This window comes from Fundulus heteroclitus, chromosome 17, assembly GCF_011125445.2.
Source record: "Fundulus heteroclitus isolate FHET01 chromosome 17, MU-UCD_Fhet_4.1, whole genome shotgun sequence".
Classification (NCBI taxonomy): domain Eukaryota; kingdom Metazoa; phylum Chordata; class Actinopteri; order Cyprinodontiformes; family Fundulidae; genus Fundulus; species Fundulus heteroclitus.
The window spans coordinates 9,823,622-9,844,258 of NC_046377.1; the positions used below are offsets into that span (position 1 = coordinate 9,823,622).

Consider the following 20,637-nt stretch of genomic DNA (forward strand, 5'->3'; position numbering starts at 1 on the left):
TGATAAGTTGGTTCCTTTATTAAAAACTATATTAAATGTTTGAATCTCTTGCAAATGTTCTTTTTTTTTTGGGTTGGTTTCCAGCCTCTCCTCTTATGTTTGCTGTAGTTTATTCATAGGCAGTCCTTATTCTGTCACAGTTTTATCCACAAATCTGAACGATCACTTCAGTGTCTGATGTCCAACACATGCGGTCAAAACTTTGGATCGCACTGCATTTGTTGCCACACAACACTTTGTTTGATGGACCAAGCAGGCGCAAAAAGGTCCTGCTTCGCTTTGCGTCGTGGACTCTCGTGGAGAGGCGTTGTGTCCTCGAGAGGTTGCGCGTTTTTTTTTTTTTTTTTTGGCCGGACGGATCGCTCCAACGACTGCGGCTCAAAGCGGGGCGCGATTCATCAAACTTTTCCTCGCGTTCGGCGCCGCCGCGATTTCGTCCTCTACTCCTCCGAAGCCCCTCGGGCCGAAACGGCGGAAATTTCCAGCCCGAGTCGGACGCAGAGCGTGCACCTTTGCGCAGAGGCTGGTTCTACGCCGAGCGGCTCCGCTGAGCGAGTGCACAAAGACAGCGGCTCGCGGAGGAACTTGTTCAGAGCGAGCCGGGGACGCTGGGAGGCGGAATCCACAGCTCTCCGGAGTCCGAGTCGCCACAACCGCGCCGTTTGCCCCCCCGAAAGCCTCCGATCCGCTTCCGACGTCAACGGCACAAGGTAAGGAGTTGTTTCGGGAGCGTTTCGGCGGCGGCGGAGCGCTGCGGAGCGGCTTCAAGCCCGCTTCGCGCTGGCTTCCCCGAGCGTGGTTGTTTTTGCAGAAAATGGCGTCATCGCCCTCTTGTTTCTGCCTGGCCGCGGCGGGGAGAGGAGCAGTTTCGGGGACTCGTGGCGGCGCACACGCGAAGCGCCCACTTCCTTAAAGGCGAAAATCGCGTGCCGCGACGTCTTTTGTTCAGGGACGGGGCGTCGAGTGGGCAAACGTTTCGCGTTCCGGCCCGGGAGAAGGACGCGCAAAGATGGAAGGGTCACCGGTCCTGTGCGCCAAGCTGCTTCTTGGAAGCGGTGGCACGGAGCCGCAAAAAAAACGCAGCGTTTTCCCCCCACCGGCCCGAGACCCGTCCACGAGACCGCGGGGGATTCGGCGTCCTCCCCACCACGTCGATGGAGGTGTTTATGGCAGCTCTGCGTCGTGTATTTGTGTATAATTTAGTCGGGTTAGCTCGTTTTTACGCCGCACTCCCCTGCCATGCTGCAATCGTTCCGAGGGGCCTCTCTCTCTCTCGCGCGGCTTGAAAAGGTGCATTATATCCCTGGCTTTTCCCTGTGATCAAATGAAGCCTCTCCTTTTGTTGCTGGAAATAGCCACTACAATATAAGCGTGTAAAATAAGATTTTCGGGGGGGTTAGTTGACGAAGGGAGGGGGTGGGGGGGGTAGCGGTGGATGCAAATCGTGCCATGAGAAACGGCGACCTGCCTCTGCGCTCTGGTTTAGCCGCTGAACCAGACGAGGACGTGCCTGAATGAGGTGGAAACAGGGGTGGGGGGGAGAGAGAAAAAAGTCCCCTTGGATGAATCGCACACTTTTCCTCTTAAAGTGCTCGGTGAAGTCCAGGCGCTGCGCAACGATTGCGTTGCCGCTTTGCGCAGAGAGAGAGACGGTGGCAGCTGCTGTAACCGTCGCCGAGCATTTCGCCGCGATATTTTTTTTTGTTTTGGCGTTTTTTGTGTGTGTGCGCGTGAGCGCGCGTCGTTGTTCGCCAGTCTTTTGTAAATAGTCGAGGACTCTAGGATAAAGGAGCACAATAGTGTTGAAGCGGGCCCTTTATGGCCTGTGAATGTGCTCCTAAGTCCCCACTCCGGCAGCTACGTGTATGCGTCCTCGCTCTGGCCACCGCACATCCAGCACAGCGAGGCCACTGGGTTTGCCTGTGTGTTTGTGTGTGTGTGTGTCCGCTCCGCTCGTTTCCTCCCGTGCCACAGAAGCAGACGCGCTCCTCGCCGGAACGCAGGTGGGCACGAAGTCGAACCGACCAGGAGAGCTAAAAGAAAAAAAAAAACCTCGTCATGATCGCTCCGTGCACGTTTTGTGTTAAGTTTCCAGAGTTATGCAACAGAATCGCCGCTTCACTAACCCGAAATCTAGCATCGGGACGGACGTGTTGGCGTGAAATGTCTGGGGAATCGCGGGGTGAAAGGACTTTGCCGCGATCGCTGTGGATTTAAAAGAGAAAAGAAGAAGGATGTATTCGCAAATCACCCAGTGCCATTTGCGTCACAGCCCGCGGCCTCTCACGCCCATGGGGGGCGATGGAGTTGCAAATGGTGACTGTATGTGTGTGCTGACGCTGCCCCAGCTGAAAAGGGAACCGATAGATATGGACCCGGGCGGCAACGATCGCCAGTGCGCCGCCACTCTCCCTCTCTCTTGGTTTCTGTATCGACGCGGAAGATCGCGCTGTTCTTGTTCCGTCGGGCTTCCCATCGCTCTTGGCCGCGATGCGTAAGCGGATCCCGCACACACGGTTTAAACCTGCTACGGAGGCCAGTCGGAGAGGAGTAGCCTGCATCTGTCCTGTTCCTCCCTCATGGTGATCCGGCGCATGTGGCCTTTGGAACAACTCGCTCCTCGCTGGATAGCTGTCTTCCCACTGGATCGCGATGATGCGGCCGTAAAAACCTTCCATCACCGGCGCGGAGATCGCATGGATGTTTAACGAACACCGGATCGCTCACTTTGTTGTTTGTCTCTTTCTGTTTTGGATTCGCGTCGCGCCACAAGTTTCTGGTTTGGAAAACCAACCGGGTGTTTTTTTTTTTTTTTTTTTTTTAAATCCAAAAAGGTTTATGTTTGTTGTCGATGCGCTTTTGGGCACTGCGCATGGTTTCATCCACTGGACCTTTTCAAAAGGAGCGGGTAGTCCCGAAATTCTCAAATGCAAGTTCACTTAAACGCGTGAATGCCTTTTTAAATGACACGTTTCTGGAAAGTTGTTTGTATTTAGTCATCATACCCTCATACATAGACTTTTTGCTTAAAAAAGTGAAACTTTCTAGTTTTAAGACTCTAAATTAAGCTTTAGCTGGGAGGAAAAACACATCTGTTATGATGTAGGTTGGTTTTCTTCCTACACTAAGTTTCCTCTTAATAGCTTCACACCTATATGTTGTGATGCTCAGTTGGAAAAATACCCACTTTGCATCCTGTGTTGAAGATAATTATTGAAATTTTGTTTTCATTTTGTGAAGTTCCAGCCTCAAACCTCAACGTATTTTATTCCGATTTTAACCGAAAGACCTACACGAAGTAGCACTAAGCGATCAAGGGAAGATAAACAGTGCGTGATTTTATGTGAATACATTTCTGAAAAGTGTGGCATGCATTTGTATTTAACCCCCCCTTTGCTCTGATGCCCCTAAACAAGATACAGTGTAAATATTTGCTATTAGAAGTCTCCAAACTGCTAAATAGAGTCCGCCTGTGTGTAATTGAAGTAGTCGTAGCATAAATGCATGACTTCTGTGGCGCTTCAAACAAGATTAAAGGTTGCCTTATGCTTGGTGCGCCTGCGCGGCCAAATTACATAATTTTGGCTTCCACTCCGCTCCGCACGGCTGAAAGTTTCCGCTTGGCGTACCCGGGAAGGTGTTAACAATTCCTGGACAGAAAGTGTTGTTACTCTTGAAAGAATTTAAGAGGCTTAAATGTTGGAAACAACTTTTTCTACTTTTACGAGTTGTGGGGTGTAGTACGCTTGGCGTAGGAGCGCAGCGCTGCCCTCTAGAGTCTAGGAGAACAGCGCTACTACAGAGGGAGAGCCGCACTGTGCATAAATGCTGCAGATGTCGTTGTTTTTAATTTCTGCGCTTAACCTGTGTGCGTCAAGCATAAAACAACCTTAAAGGTGAACCTTTTGACTTTGTGCCTAAGACCGTGTTCATGAGAACACAAAGATCGCACATATCACCTATGGTGACACATGGTGGGGGCAGTATCATGCTTTGGGGATGCTTTTGCTGAGCTGCAGGGAAGGTCCGGTCAAAGCTGACCAGACAGCTGGAACCATAAACTCATGGAATGTGCAGAAAGCTCAGGCAGGGCCTGAAAGTTGCTTCTCACACGCTTAAGCTGGAGCTGGTTTAGAAAGAAGAAAGTCCAACAATTTAGGCTTTTGGATGTGCAAAGCGGGTCGCGACACTCACGACTCACAGCTGTAATCACAGCAGGAGGCGGTTCCCCAAACCGTCCCTCTTAAACAAAGATGGCCGTCACATATTTCAGATTAGTAGCTGTGAAAAAAAAAACACACTAAAAGCTGTTTATCTTCTTTCCTTCACAGCCAACGTGCTACTGCGTGTTGGTCTATCGCATCGAGTCCTCCAAACAAACATTGAAGTTTGCAGATGTAAAGCGAGAGAGCCTGTAAAAGTTCAAGGCGTGTGCTGATTCCTGCGCGGCCTTGCAGGCCGGTCGATTAGGCTCCTGATTACGCGGAAGATTCCTAAACTTCTAACGCCGGAGAGGATGGGCTCGGCTGTCTAGAGGAGCAGAAGAGTGACTCGGATGCAGCGACGTCAGTCCTTTATGTTGGTGGTGGCGTCAGCAGGCCTTCTCCTGCTTCTTTGAAAACGAGGTTACCTCGACACAGCAGCAGCTTCCTGCTACGTCTCGCAGTCGTGGTTTTTTTTGGTTTGCAGCGGTCCAACTGATGTCATTGTGTGATTCAGTCGCTTTAACGATGTGTTGCTGCGTCCGGTCACTGAGTCAGCTCGTCAGGCCCAAGCGCAAACGTGAAGTAACTCCCGCAGACTCGTTAACCTGCCGGTCCCGTAACTAGTCCGCGAGGCAATACGGGAAGCACGTGTATGGCGAAGGATCCACTCGGCCAGGCAGCTAGAAAATCAGCATCTGGCTCTCAGTTAGTAGGTCAGCTGGGTGTTCAGCCTGCGCGCGCACTGAGCAGCCTGTCGATGGTGAGGGGGAACTTTGTTGTGGGCACAGCTTAACCCCCTTACCGAAGACCTGCCCTTTTTTTTTTCTTTTCCTCTCTCTCTGTGATCGAAGTGCGTCGCACTTCTTGGAGAAGTTCTCCAGGCTGCTGTCACAACCTTGTTAGCTCAGGATGGAGTGATTTTAGGTGATGTGAATTATTGCTCTCCTTTGCTTTTTAACATTCACAAAATGGTGTGCCTGTGTTTGATATTTCAGTGTGTTTTTTATTTTTTTCTTCCTGAGCTGTGAATCCACACCTGGCCTGAAAATGCCCATTATGCACATCCCATGCCTATATTTATTTCAATCTGTGCCCCTTTTACACACGCTCGGCTGCTGCATCACTTTATGTTGCTCTAATATGCTCGATCTGTGCATAACATAAAGTAACTCTGGACAATGAACTTTACAGAATTCGTCGCAAAACTCGTATGAAAAGTCCCAGTAGAGGTTTCAATGAATGTTTATTACCATGCTTGGTTCTGCCTCAGAGTTCCTTAAATGACGAAAGCTTTAAAAAAAGAAACGGCTGATTCTCTCTGAGATTATCTCCTTCGGTCAAGTGAACTTTGGTCGTATAAAAATAGAAAGTTAAAGAAACTCTTCGGTTTGGGTAGTTGTACATCTTTCAGCGTGGACTTCGGACATTGTCGATAAGGTCCTACGTGCTTCCCGCTCCAGTCGAAATGATGCATTTTTCTTCATGATTAGAAACAGCGTGGATTTTAAAAGCAGGAATGGGATGTGCGTGTTTGTAAATTTCCTGTGGATTTTCTCTGTTGCACACGCTTTAAATTCTACATAGAAAACTGCCAACAGACACTTAGAAAAGGCCGCTTAGCAAGTTGTACCCCGAACACGCGCTCTGCGCTTCCACAATCTGCCATCACAGAATCGGTGGGGTCCAATTTAACAGGTTGGTTTTGTGGTACTGACTGAGCTTTTGGAAAGCTTAATGTTTGCCAACACTATAAATCTAGAAACAGCTTTAATGCGTGTTTAGGATGCTGCTGGATCAATCACCCGTTTCCACCTTTTGAACCCCGCCGGCCCCTTCGACTGAAGGAAAAAGCTTTAGGACCACCAGGAATAACCCAGGAGTCACTAAACCTCAAGTTTACTGTGAAGTTAGCTTCACATCCTCATGGACTGAGAAGGTGCTGACCAAAAAAAAAAAAAGGAAGATCCTGGTCCAAAACTGAAGTCAGATGCCTTCTTGAGGAAAGATGTATTGTTAGAGGAGATAAAGATCAAGCTGTTTGGCTGTAGTGACAGCGGGTTGGAACATTGTGCTAATTGTCAAGCATGGTGGTGGCTGCATCATGGCGAGGATCTGTTTCGTGTGCATGGAAAAATAACAGAGGAAGAATCGATGTGAGATTCTCTAATCTCACATCAGCAGCTAGACAGCTGAGACTCGGTCACGTTCTGGTGCTCCAGGAAGACGGTGATCCCGGACACGCGTGGAATCCAGACGGACGCTAAGCTTCTGGAGCGGCTTTAAGCCCGCGGATGGACCGTGCAACCAGCCGGTTTAAAGGAACGCTGAACTTTTACAGAGAGGAGGAATCAACTGTTCAGACCATGCCAGAAGCTGGCCGCTTGTTTCAACAAGCATCCTATTTATGATCCAGGCATTTATTCAAACATTTGTCTGGGCTTATTTGGGCTACTGTATGTATAAAAACAAATCCACAATTAAATAAAAACACGTGCTCCCAGTCCTTCTGTTTTTTTAACGATCAAAGAAGTTAAAAGGAGAAACGGTTAACGTCACGGCCAGGATGGGTTTAAGTAAACATCTGAGCGGCACACCGTTGTACTTATTGGATTTCCCAGCAACGCGTGCACATCAATGTGTCTCAGGAAGTCACCTTTCACCCCAGAACTGACGTCCAGATGTGATCCTGCTTGATGTGAGGCCACGGTGTGAGCTCCGGAGGCTGCGGATGGATCAGATGGGAGAATCTGAAGAACGTCCTGAACGCACACTGTAGATCAGAACCGTAGACTGAGCTGCGTCCACTCTGGGCCCTGCCTCACTAGAACAATGCCTGAACTGCAGCGTTCAGCGGCGGAGCGTCTGTAACACCAGGCAACGTGGACGGGTACCAGTTGGCCGCGGTGCCTGTCTGTGCCGCCCTGCGGCCGGCTGCCATCGCCGGCGTGTCTGCCAGCTGTCGGCGTCATGTCAGGCTGCCCCGGCTCAGCCGCAGGAAGACGACACCGACCGCCGCCGCTCATCCCTGGGCTCCAGGACCAAACGGCTCAACTGTTATTATTGATGCTTCAATGTGCCGAGGCAATCTGGATGCAGCGTTGGCGTACGGCAGGGGTCTGCAACCTGTGGCTCTTCAAGGTTCCCCACAGTGGCTCCGAATAACTCTGAGCTGGAATGTCCCAGAGCTGAGCAGCGTTTTGATAAATGAAGGGAATAAGATAAGAGAGGCTTTTACTGTAAGATCTGCACATAGCTGTACCTGGAGGATGACAATATTGCTACAAGGAATATTCTTTTGGTTCTGTTTGTTTTATTTTTTTTTGTTATTTTATGAGGCATCAGGCAGAAACCAGCTGTTTAAAAAAAAATAACTGATTCATCATCTTCGAGAGTATGTCGTCATTCTCTCATTTAAATCTTTAATATGTTTTTGAAGCAAAAACCATAAGAAATTTTATGAAATGTTGCCATTTTCAAATGATGTACAGTAAGAAGGGCCACAAACTAATGAACTGAATGTGATTCCCAGTAGCTGGAGAGGCGATCTGGGTGTGACGTTTGCTTGAGCTCAGAGCGGAAGCAGATGCACTTTCTAATCAAAAGTCAGATTTTTAACACACTGCTTACATGCAATAATGCTAAATAGCAAGTTTTCATGCCATCCTGTTGCCCCTAATTAGCAGGTACGTTTATAACGTGCCACGCCATCTTTGTTTCATCCAAGGATTGTGCTTCAGGCAAAGTGGGGATAGATGTAAAGGCTGCAGACCCCTGGGGTATGGCAAAGGTGACGACAGTCATTTAGCTCACAGGTCCTTGCAAAACTATTCACACCACTTTAACTTTTTGTTTAGCATTTTGTCGGATTGCAAAGGCGGTCTAACAAATGCATCCCCACAGCATTATGCAGCCACCACCATGCTTCACAGTGGGGATGGGCTGTTTTTCCACTTCACAATGCTGAGCTAATTTGTGCGAAGATGTAACATGAAAAAGTTCAAGGGGTTTGAATACTTTTGCCAGCCACTGTAGTCATGGATGGGTTCTGGGGCTTATGAGTCTAAACTTTTTAATAAGCTTAGGATTTAGGACCAGTCTAAAGTCCAGAGATGTGTATTTATGTGCCGTTCCAGCCACGTCCCGCTTATAGTGTCATCTGTTTATGCGTCTATACTGATCAGCAGCTGTTCAGCAGAAAACTTTTTATTTTCTCACTAATCAGCTAAAGTTAGAGTTTAGTATTAGCACAAGGAGGAGTTTTTTTTTCTTCTTCAGCGCTCTTGTGCCCTGCTCCATTTAATCTTGTTATTTCTGAGATACTTAACCCTCCCCTGTTCTGTTGGGTGGAAAAATGTTATTGACGGGACTTTTTTTGCATTGGCTAATTCTAATTACCTTCATAGAGCAGTTAGCATCACGCTAAAAACAAAGAGTTAAATCTTTCTGTTGTCTATTTCCAAGTTTTAGGCCAGGACCGCTTCCCTTTCCTCACCTGGGTCACGACGGGACTCGCCGCTTCATAACCATGGCCGTCTGTTGCCATGGAAATGGGAGGGTCCCTTGCGGAAGGCGTGTTGGTGTGTTATCGGCGGCTAAAATCATTAGCTTTAAACCTTTTTGTTGTGCATCTCAGCCCTTGAACAAGTCATTTCTGGCAGTGTTGTTCGCTTTGAGATGGTCCACTCTGGGGTTTCCACCAGCTTGTCAGATTTCTTAATGAAATGCCTCTCAGCTAAGTAATTAGCTCCTGGTGGTCTTTGTTTGGCATTTGCAACCTTCTGGGTAACGCCGTACGTTCAAATCAGACTCAGGATCCCAAGATACATCTGTTTATGACTGTTTACTGATGCTGTGAGTGCAGGTAGGGCGTCGGGGTTTGAGCCAATTAAAAACTTAGTTTGGCTAAGAGGCTCCCCGATGCACAGAGATTTTCATCAGGCTGACATCGACTCATCCATATGCATTTCCTGAAGCGACTTAGTCTAGACGAAGAGAGAGGGAAGGAGTAGTCCAGCATGCGTCAGGTGAAAGCTAGGACCTTCAGTGGGGCGTCGACGTGCCCTTGGGCAAGGTTTGGAGTAACCTCACCAAGTCGGAGGATTGACACAGGAAGGGTCGTCAGGCTCTGGGGCTACAGCAGGAGGAGCGGAGGCAGAACGCGTTCAGGAGGAGGAAACGATTAAGCCGTCTGCCCACTGAGCTTTATTTATTGTGATAGCTGCTCTCTGCTGCTCTGTTAGCATAATAACTGCATATCTGCAGCATGATATATCCTCGTCTGTTCATTACAAATGTTCTGTTTCCTCTCAGGGAGGCAAGCCTGCAATTATGTCCCCCGTTCTCTATCTCCACCTAAGCGTTGATGTGACTTGCTGGTCTGCTACTCCATATAGGAGTAGTCGCCTCCACTGGTGTTCGGTGGTAAAAAAGAAAGCACACCCTACGTTAAGTCGAGGGTTTTAATGAAATGCACCATTAAGTGAGCAAAAGCACAGAGCTGCACAGATCAGGCTTTCCATATCAATTGTTTTCTTTGAGGTGTTTATTCACTTTCTTGCCAATAGGCAACAAAACAATCAACTAAAGTTGCCAAAATGATCCCTCTTGGTGATGCACCAAGCACATGTCGCTTTGTCTTGTTTTTATTCAGTTAAAACAGTTTTATGAAAACACCTGCTGCAGTTTATTGTGTTCATAGCAAAGGGAAATGCGGATCTTTTAGGGTTTGACCCTTTGCTGATGGTCCATGTCTGATCTCTGTGGTGCCTTACCTGCTGCAGTCAGCTAAACAAAGACTGACAAATGGAAATGTTAATAAAAATAATGATACCGCCCAAAGCCCCAGGTTTACATATACAATATGGAAAACTTCTGAATTTACAGCGTGTTTACTTTCTTTTTTCTGGAGCTAAATATGAAAATAAACGTAAGTCACATTTCATGTTGCAATACTGGGAAATTTTCTAAAGGTGCTTTTGAAAACGTTCTTTTATAAAGGCTTTTGCTTTTTCTGAATTGGGTGTATGTATGGAGTTCCTCTGAAGTTTTTTTTTTTGTCTGATTTCTTTAGTTTTTCTTTTAGTAAAATGAATACCGACAAGACAAGGCATCTTTATGATCTTTGTTTTTCCTCCTCTGAAGCAGAATTGTTTACATGCTGCTCTGCTGTTTTTATACGGGTCTGAATTGATGATATATAGAAACCACCACTTGTTTTTTTATTTATTTATTTTTTTTTGCTTAAACTCATTTAGACTGACATTTCCTCGTCTCTTCTTCCGCTGCGGCTCTACTTGGAGCGCCACCGTTCCAAGTAGCCGGAGCTGCTGAGCTGTTGCCCCGCAGTCATCTGAATGTGAGGACTCAGAAGTTGCCTGCAGCCTGAAGAAAATAGATGTCCTCTTTTTGATTTTGCCGGAAAAAAAAGAAAAGGGAAGAAAAAAATGCCCTCCAGCTGCAAATTACACAACTAATGTGACTCTGTTGTGCAGTATGAGTAGATATAATGCGTTGTAAACAAAAAAAGCTGTTAAATTACACTGACAATACCATAATGAACACAGCTTGTTACTATGTCAAATATTGGATTCAATTTCCTGCTGCATGCTGTCCTGCAGGAACAGCTTGACCTTTGCTTTTAAATGAACGCAGGGAGGTGTTGTTGCTGTTGTGTGTTTTGTAGATCATTCACAAACGTCTTTATTTTCTGCTCCACATGCCTTATTGGACCTAAAATTGTCCCTGCGTGGAAATCTTTGCTGTCTTTTGCTCACAGGCTCTGGCCGCTCAGGGCTCCAAGCCTGAGACGGGAAAAAGTTTTGAACTGCCTGAACATTTTACAGACACGGTTGTCTCCCTCTGCTGGACGTTCAGGGAAACTACAGATATTTTAAAGTGGAGCTTTGACTGTTGAGGATCAGGTTTTAGAAATATTAATATTGCTTAGCAGAAAGTCACAGACGGGCAGCTAACTTTACTGTAGATGGAGACCCCGTCTCTACTGTCAAATATGTCAAAATTTAGCTTGAAAGAGTGTGTCTCTTTAATTGTATCTGTATTTTCTAGCATTTACTCCACAGATTACATTCCTTTTCATAATTTAGCATAAAAAAACATTTTTCAGTTGTGTTTTTTCTTTAAGTTGTCCAGTTCAATTTTAAGAAGATAACGAGGATATCTGTCTCACTGCTGGACTGTTGTTTGGGAAATTTGAAAAAAAAAAAAAAAAAACACTAAAAAAGAAAAAGAAAAAAAACTTCAATCTTAAACATTCTAACCTAAAATTAATTTTAGTTTTTATTTTTAGAATCGGCGGCACTTTAAACTCCAATTGCAGAAAACAAAATGCACTTTTTAATGCGCTTACAAATCCCACTGGAATTCAGTAACCTAACAGTGTGGAAAGTTTCATTTTTTTGTCATTGTTTTTAAAGTAACATTCAGGGTTTTATTAAAAATAAATAAATAAGCTGTACTTGTACAGAGGTTGCATGTCGGTAGATGTGGCTCAGCTGCTCAGATTTTATCAGTAATGCCCACTAGAGGGCAGCAAGTGGTTAGTTTCCCCCCTCATGCTTTGGCAAAAAGAAATTTAGTTTTTAAATTGATAATTTTCTCTAATAAATATATCTGCTGTAGCTTTTTATTTATTCACTGGAAATGAGGAACAAAAATAGGCCTGAGAGTGATGTGTACAGTGGCTCTTAAAGGTTATGACCGCTGATACTGATTTTACCCGGTTATTATTTATCTTAAGGAATGATAAATAATAATTAATACTTTAACTGAATACTTTCTATTTTCTGGAATAAAAATTGTAGCTTTTTGACAATAATTGTCAATTGTTTCTTAACGACAGCCAAGTTACAGAGCCATCTCACAAATCTTTACAAATCTAACCTAACCAAAAAATTACAACTTATTCCTTTTACTATGCAATAGTGCAGATTGTTGCTTAGTGCTTACAAACTTTTTTTCCTGTCTATTTTTGAGCATCTAGACATGTAGTGTGAACCACGTCATAAAATACTTGTCTTTTTTTTTTTTTTTTTTTTTTACAAGATTCACTAAAATAAATAACAGTGGTGTCCAACTTATTGTCTTAAATAGAGAAAACGTAGATTTACCGGGATTTGGAATCCTTTGTTGATTTATTGTAACGTTAAGAAGCCTTTCTATCGAGGAGTTCTGCTGTTAAACAGGAACTCACTACTATTTTAAAACAAATGCAGTATTACAGAGTTTAAACTGTCTTTATTGTTTTATTGTACGAACTAAAGGCTGATTACTATTAGTGGAAAGGCATCTGGGTAAAGATGAGGCTTCACATGACTTTTAGTAGTTTTATTACCTCAGAACTAGGATATATGTCTAAAAATCTGCAAAAGTATTAATTAAACTAACTGTTAATTGTGATTGGCAGGGAGGCCAGCCAATGAGGGTGCAGAGAAGATTTAAGACAAACTTCTAGCCTTTTCCTTAGTGTATATATTGGTGATTAGCTGAATCAGTGTGGTTAGGATTTGTAGCCTAGGTAGATTTAGACTCTCCTGAAGGATAAAATGAACCGACTTTGTTGTAAATCGTTGTGCTACAACTCCCCTGTACTGAATAAATAAACTAGTTTAATTTCTGAGAACACGTTACAGCTTTGTCTTCCTCACACAGGGAGGACGTTAACACCAAAGCGGATTGTTGTCAGCAGTCGTGAAAAGAAGAAAGGATTTCATGATAACCAATCTGGGGCGGTCCGGCATTAAAATCCTCTTATACTGTCAGGACATTTGTCATTTTAGAACCTGCTCTGCATTCACATTAAACTCAGAAACGTAGTGTGTGGAAGATGGTTGACAGAGTTATCGCGGGTCACATCTTGTAAGCTTAAGGTCCTGTTGTACAGTCCCAATAAGATCTGCCTGTTGTTCAAGAACGACCATGTTTCCATTCCTGTTGTTAACAGTTTGCCAATGTCATGAATCTGCAGAAAACACCCAACGATGAAAACAAAGCGAATAGTAAATTCTGACGTTTCATTATCTTTTTAGATATTTTGGAAAGACTAAGATGAGCTACAGACATTTTGTGTCTTAGTCGTACTTCCAGCTGAAGTGTTTAACTCATTGGCTTACGCTTACAGGTGTACGCCGGTAGTGAACGCGTGGCGCACCAGGCCAGTCTCGGGACCATGGCGAAGGCCACGAAATCAGCCGGGAGGAAGACTTCTCACTGTCTGCGCAGACAGGTACTAGAAAAATACACGCACACGTTACTTGTCCCCCAGAGACACAGTCACATTTTGGTTCAGATGAATGTTTGCTTTATCAAAGTGAGCCTATGTCTAATCGCATGGCTTCCATATGTGTGAAGAAAACGAGGAAGACATCGTGTAATCTGTCATAGTTAACCCAAAAATAAGACAGAAAATTACATGAATCAATATATAATGTTTTGGTAAAAGTCCTCCTCAATCGTTGACATGAAGACCTAAAGTCTTTCTGTCTTACAGTGACTTAAATGCGATTAGGATCAGGATGATAGAGCCTAAGGTTTATTCCTCTCTACCCTGTTATGTCTTTTAGGGAGTTTGACCGAGATTTGTGTTAGCAAGTCCATTTTGGTGAATCTTTGCAAATCTCAAAAATAATAAATGGTAGGACTGCGCTTACATCAAACAGCATGCCACAATGATAGAAGTGAGCTCTTTTCAGAAGCTCATGGTCTTAATGCTTTCTAATTCATGTCAGAGATGAACTACTCAAACACTTTCATAGCTCAACAAGCGAAACAGCACGCTCTTTTATCTCACAAACAGGCATCCTCCTGTTTCAAATCCCCTTAGAAATATTATATTTCTTCTCTACGTTTGGTTTTTGAGTATCCTAAGCTTTACAGGGACATGAACTTTTTCACATTTTGTCACTCTACAACCACAGTTAGGGCTGGGTATCATCTAGGATGAGCCGATTCGATACGATTCTCGATACACAGCTCACGATACGATACGATTCTCGATACATAGCTCAGCTTGCTTTGATTCCAATATCGATATTTATTACTTTGAATTAATGCTCAGTGATTCAATCACCAAAATCAGCCAAATATTATGTTTATGTTCTATTTATTGATCACTTACATATTAACAGGAAAATAAAGTGTATTTGCCTCAATGCATTTAACGCGTCACAGAAACCAAAAATGTGCCCAAACATCTGATTTTAGGGACAAAGGAGCTTCTAAAATCCTGTCGGCCGTTCCACAAATTCGTCTCACTTGCTCTCCTTCGCTGTGAACTGTAATGGTTGCGCTGTGATAACACCCCCTAGAGGTTGGGAGGTATATCGATATTGAAAGCTAGAATATCGATATTAAATCGTTTTTAAAAATATCGATATTAATCTTTATATCGATTTTTATGCACAGCCCTAACCACAGTCCAATTGAAGTGGAAGGAAACTGAGATAGACGTTTGTGGTTAAGCTGACAGAATAACATAAATATGGGAAGTCTTGCAGCATGTCTTATGTCATTTATTTTAACCCTATAACTCCAAATTTATCATTTTTGATACAAACGTTTCTGAGACCTCTACCACTTCAACAAAGTCAGTACTTTTCCAAACATGCTATTTACAACATACAAATGAACACCCTATATAAAAATGCCGAAAACATGAAGAAAATAAATTTCTTGGTCTAACTTATCAATTACAATACAAAGAAAATTTGAAAGCCTGACATTTTATTTCATTTTTTAAAGCAACCAAAAAGATCTTCTGTTTAAAAATGTGAAGCTTCCTCACAATTACCCGCATCAGGCTTTAGAGGGATAAAATTAAGTGTCATAAAAACCACTTCATTACCTTATCATGTATGTTATATGAATTCTGAGATCATTGGAATGTGTATGTTTAAAAGTCATAACTTAGACTGTCTATTCTAGGTTGATGATTTTTTAAAATGTATTGTTCTTGTTGTGTTTTAGTAAATTGCACAGCTAGTTCTCCTTCTCTAATCAGTCTCCTTTCTTACGGGTCATGCCCACCTTCATAAAACGAGTCACAGCGATGACTCCCTAAGGGCTCATTTTCTGCTGTTTGTAATAGAATATATACCTTTTTTATTCTTCACAACTATAAGTTGGTAATCTAACACCTTAGATCTACATTTTTCTTTTGTAGCTTTTATTTTTTTATTTATTTTTTTGGTGTTGATGGCGTCTCAGCTGAGCATGTGTGTGACGCCGTGTCGTGTGCGTTTGTTCGTATGGAGCGGCCCAGTTCCCATGTGGTACGTCTTGCGGATGACGTAGCGTAGTGCGCCTGATGTGGACTCATTCGTCCATCTCCAAGGGCAGCAGGGACGCACGCAGTTAGCGAGACGGACACAGACAGACAAAAATGAGAATAAATTGGTTTGTGTGGAAGGAAAAAAAAAGATTAGAGACTGGAAGAGGAGGGAGGTCTGGTAAACAGACACAACAGCATACAAGTAAAATCTAAAAAGCTGGAGTGGAGTCACTTATCAGCAGGAGGATGGCGGCGTATGCTGAAGATAATGGTTCTCCTCAGATTAATGGTCATACACATGGCTACCGTCCACGTCCACGTGCTCTGAGGCCACACTTTTACCGATGGTGTGGGTTGATTTTCCAGGTTACAGTCTGAAAAAGCACAAAAGCTGCTTTTAGGATTTCCCAGGCTTGGCCAAGTATGACAAAAAGAAAACTGAAGAGATAAAAATCTGTAACGCATTACTACTAATTCTGCTTACCAGATGCAATTGTCCCAAAAGTGACCGTCTTTTAAAGCTTATTGGCATCCTTTATTTAATTTCCCACATCACTACATTCAAGTCAGACACGCTTTGTTTTTCCGAGTCACTGCTGAGAACCCGCCAAAATAAATGCACAATTGTTTCACAGTACAAATAAAACTAACCTATTTTTTCCTCTAGAGCACAGTTTTAAATTCGACCTGTTATTGTTTGTTGCTTCCATTTGAAAAAAGCTAAAATCAATCCATGTTTAAAACAATCTTTGCATGTGCAGAGATGATAAATATCACAGAGTTTGTTTTAAAGGATTTTTAAGAATCGGATCAGATCTAAATTAGCTCAGACACTAGAAGAGGATTGAAACGGCCCTTTAAGGCCATAAAGGGCAGAAAAAATTGTTAGACACCATGACTGTCAGGGAACTTGTACTCAAACACCCAGAATCAACCTGTCAACACGTGCACTTTTGAAATGGAGACGTTTAGGAAGCCGGCATTCAACAATATCCAACCATTTTTTGCTACTTTTTAACAATAAATTACAAGGTGAATATATTTTTGTCCACAAACGCTCTCATCTGACGTTGCCTTAGCTATTTTACTTAGAACAGTGTTCATCTTTAGGTGTGCAAAGCTGGTAGAGGCAGACTTCCTCTTATAAGTCGTGATATTAGATCACAAGCAATCCCTCATCTTTGAATGATAGATTTGATGATGCTGGTTTTAGGTATAACTTCAGGTCAGTATTCTGTTGTGTAATTCATTTTTTCCTCTCTGGGTTTGGCTCTTAGGGTGGTGGTCAGGCGGACATGGAGGAACTTAACTCGGACACTCAGCAATCACCACAGGGACAGTCCAAGGGAGGAGCTCAGATCCTTGTCCAAAATCCTCCTTCCCCTGAAACCTTGTCGGGAACCTGGGACCACAAGGAAACGCCGCTGGAGGCCCAGGAAAAGAGCGACACTGCTGCCCAGCCTCAAGCCAAGTCTTTGTGGAAGCCCATTCCCCCGCTGCTGCTGGAACCCCACAGGAGCAGCCCCCCCCCAGACACCCGGGACCAGAGCTGCCAGACCGAGGCGCAGGTCCAGCCCACCCCCACCAACAGCCACGCTCACAACACAGGTGCTGCTTCTCATTCTGCTTTGATCCATTCACCTTCTGGCTACGTCTGGCTGTCAGACGTCTGCCCCCCCCCACCGCCGTGTTTCGTTCCTGCCAGAGCACCGAGTTCAGCTGCTCAAAATAAAACCGAACGATTTGTTCTTACTGGGAAATCGACTAAAGGAAAGAAGCGGCGTTTTTGGCTCCGAGCGCCATGATGGATGTTACTAGTCGGTTCAGGTTTTCCAAACGTTGCTTGCTGGGTAATTGTTCATGCAAGTTTTTGCATAATTATAGTGGGCACCCTGTTGTGTTTTTTTTTTTTTTTTTTGTAGCAATCAAAGCTCCAATTATGGTATTTGGAGTTGAATTGTGGCTCTCCTTATTGCACACTTAGACAGTGTGTTTGGATTTTTCAGATCCTTTGTAGCACTTTGTTCATTTCTAAGTGTGAACTTGCAGCGCTTACAGTAATCAGGACTGTCGCCGATCTTTGCCTGCCCTGCACACTCGGCCGTGGAGGTCAGGGGTCATGGGGCTTCGGTGACCTGTCCTGCTGGGATTAAAGCGGCCTGGTTGTAGGGGTGTGGGGGGGGGGGAAGAAGAAGACAATGCTCTCTTTCACGCATTAGTTTATTTAATCCCCGTCACTTTTTTTAGACTCCTCCCACAGTTGCCATTCATGTTTCCGACCTTTTTTGTCTATTGCAATTTTGTCACTGATTGCAATTTTGTGTCCGATCTCTGATCTCCAGGTTTTGCAAAGGTTTGACCTGCTGATATTGCCATAAGTCAACTCAGTTTCTCTTTGGGAACTATAATAGGAGAAAATATAAAAACAACATGCAGAATCTTACTTTGTATCCTTCTTAATCTGAATTGTTGTTTATTTTAGGGGCACAGTATGATGCACGCGTGAGAGAACAGTCGCTGTTCTATTAGTATTTTAAAGCAAATGTGAATTAATTGCAGAGCTGAAATTCTAAGATGCGTTTATTATCCGATATTAGCGATTAGTGACAACAGTCTCACAGACGGAGCTTGAAAGCTCATGGATTTATTTAGTTTGTTTTTAAAGCAAACATATCCGACTCGTTTCATGAATCCATCACCGCGAAAAAGCAGTTTCTCGCAAATTAGATGATAAAGGGAAAACAACATCACGGCGGTTCCTTTATGGTTTTGAGATTTCAACATTTTTAGCAGAGCATGTTAGTAAAAAAAAAAAAAAAAAGATTCTTCATCAGGAGTTTTGCTTCCTGTTTGAGCCTTAACTCTGTTGTGATCAAGATCAACAAACCCATACCTCCCTTTTTCTTGTGAATCAGGAAATTCTCTCGTTTTGACAGCTTAAGTGGCAAAGCTACTCTGGGCTTTGTTAAACTACCTAAAATCACAGACAATGTAATGAACAAGCCGTTTCCTCATTATGTTTTCCATTAGGCCCCACTGAGAGCCTTTACCTTTGTGAATGCTCATTTTTTTTTAATGCAACCATTTTTTTCTTCTGTGCTTACAAAGAAGAAATATCTTGCTTTCTCTTCGCCATGATGTGTCTGTGTTTGAGAAGAGCATGTATGGTGTTAGTGTGTTAGTATGATAGAAGGTAACGAGGCCAGCATGAATCACTATCCTGTATAGATCTCATTTTGTGTACTCTTTCAGCAATTGCTTCGCTTCATAGCATCTACGCTGACTTCTGTGATGCCATAGTTCTCCAGGACGGCCCTCCTCTTAAACCAGCAGGAGCTGACTTTGATAAAATAGTGTGTCTTTCTCTCTGCCCAGGTTTCTGTGTTGAGCCCGGCGATCCTCCTCTGCTCCAACAGCCTCTGCAGACCTCCAAGTCCGGGATTCAGCAGATAATTGAATGCTTCCGATCCGGTATGTGTCTCTGCTCTCTTGTTGCTTCCTACCTCTTTTATTTACCTCTTTCCTCCAGCTTGTAATCATTATTGTCATAGCGTGTGTCCTGTTTTTTTCCTTGTGTTGTTCTGTGATACACTGTGATTAAAACCCTCACTATGAGGACATAGATTTGCTCAGTTATGTGTTTTTTGGATAATTTATAGCGGGTTGTTTTGGATGCATACTGAAATGCTTAAAAAAAACCTCTATTGTTTATTATATGTTCTTCTAGAGCTGCACTGTTCAGAATTTGTGACCCGATTTGCTTTATCTGACTTTTGTTTTAACCTGGATTACTAATTTTAGCAAATCACAAAATGTATTTTTATATAATAACATTAAGGTGTAAAAAAACTATTTCTTTATCCTTTTTGAAACTGTCTCGAACATTTTAAATGAACAATTAGCATCGTTAGCACAGCAAGCTTTATTAAGTGTTCATGTGTATTTCCTACAGAGAAAGAAACCTAAACTCCGAAAGACTCCCACTAGTTCTAAACAAACATTTCCTAACAAATCAGCATAATAGTTAAAATGTTAGGAAATGAAGTGACTTTGCTGATCTTAGTTTAGCCTTCCTGTTGTGTGCTGAAAGTGTTGCTCTCTCTCGTAGCCTGAATAAACAAGACATTTATCAACATTATAGAATGTATGTTTCCTATTTAAATACCTTCTTACATCTCAGCTTCATCAAACTTCATTTTAATCCTCATCAATACTTAAAATGAAGCATCAGCACTGAAGACTGTTTAAGCTAAAAATATTATGACCACATACAGTTCTGTTGTAGCCTACTGATTACCTATCAGCAGATTGTGGGCTTGAACTTTTCTACATATAATCGTAACCCTAGCATTACTGATTCAAAACGGTTCACGAGAATCCTCAAAGTTAGCCTTAATATGTGTGATGGATGTTAAAGACCGGGGTGTTACCACCGACTGGCAGCACATAAATGGACTCATATTTCTGGCCAAATGACAGAATTAATGAGTTGAAAATAAAACTTGACACAATAAAGCAAACTGGCCATGTACAGACAAGTGGAAAAAGTCCATTTGTGTGATTTACAGGAAAAATCTTAAGGTCATTGGTTATTAGTGGTTATTATTAGTTATTATTATTAGTTATTATTGGTTATTAGTCATTAGTGCTAATTGTAGATGGACAAGTGGGTTAATGTGTGTAAATGTTTAGAACATTGAATTATATAAAAATGAAATAGAGTAAGTAAAGTAACTAAACTGCTGTCAGCATTAGGACAAGTCTCCTGTTAGGCGGAGTGATGCTGTGGGTTCAATGTGTTGATGCTCTGCTGAAGTATACAAACACGCTGCTACTCAGCTAGTTCTAAACAAACGCAGCAAAGTTGAACCAAAAACACACTTTTGGCTAAACCAAAGTGTGTGTCCTTAGTGTTTCTGTTTGTGACTCGACAAAACTGTTTATTCCTTGGTCTTGCATCTGTGTCTGGATGTGTAATGGCATAATTTGAGGGGAATTTTCTGCAGATCGTAGACGTTACACAGCTTATACCGACAAATGCAATGTCTAAAATTGCTATCAGTACTTAAGTTCAACTTGATTTGATTAAAAATCTCCACTTTAATCAGCAAGCTGATGGCAGAGATATAACAAAGTCAAAAGGGACAT

The 20,637-nt window shown here is 43.2% G+C and overlaps 1 protein-coding gene and 1 long non-coding RNA gene across 4 annotated transcripts in view; one reads left to right on the plus strand and one right to left on the minus strand.

Annotated features, from left to right (window-relative positions):
• Positions 1-339: 339 nt before the first annotated feature.
• The window catches only part of znf800b (zinc finger protein 800b), a 35,559-nt gene continuing 15,261 nt past the window's right edge, over positions 340-20,637 (plus strand). Inside the window, exons 1-4 of one of the 3 annotated variants that reach the window (XM_036149139.1) lie at positions 340-710; positions 13,342-13,446; positions 16,767-17,097; positions 18,865-18,960. In XM_036149139.1, the coding sequence (XP_036005032.1) occupies positions 13,390-13,446; positions 16,767-17,097; positions 18,865-18,960 (484 nt within the window). In that variant the 5' untranslated portion in view covers positions 340-710; positions 13,342-13,389. Of the gene's footprint in view, positions 711-749; positions 1,161-2,821; positions 2,930-13,341; positions 13,447-16,766; positions 17,098-18,864; positions 18,961-20,637 lie in introns of those variants that run through there. The other 2 variants (XM_036149138.1, XM_036149137.1) reach the window with 2 other exon arrangements.
• LOC118566604 lies at positions 12,531-13,334 on the minus strand. Its single transcript, XR_004933136.1, has 3 exons — positions 13,232-13,334; positions 12,852-12,853; positions 12,531-12,751 (listed from the first exon to the last, which is right to left on the minus strand). It is a non-coding gene; the product is annotated as an uncharacterized LOC118566604 (long non-coding RNA).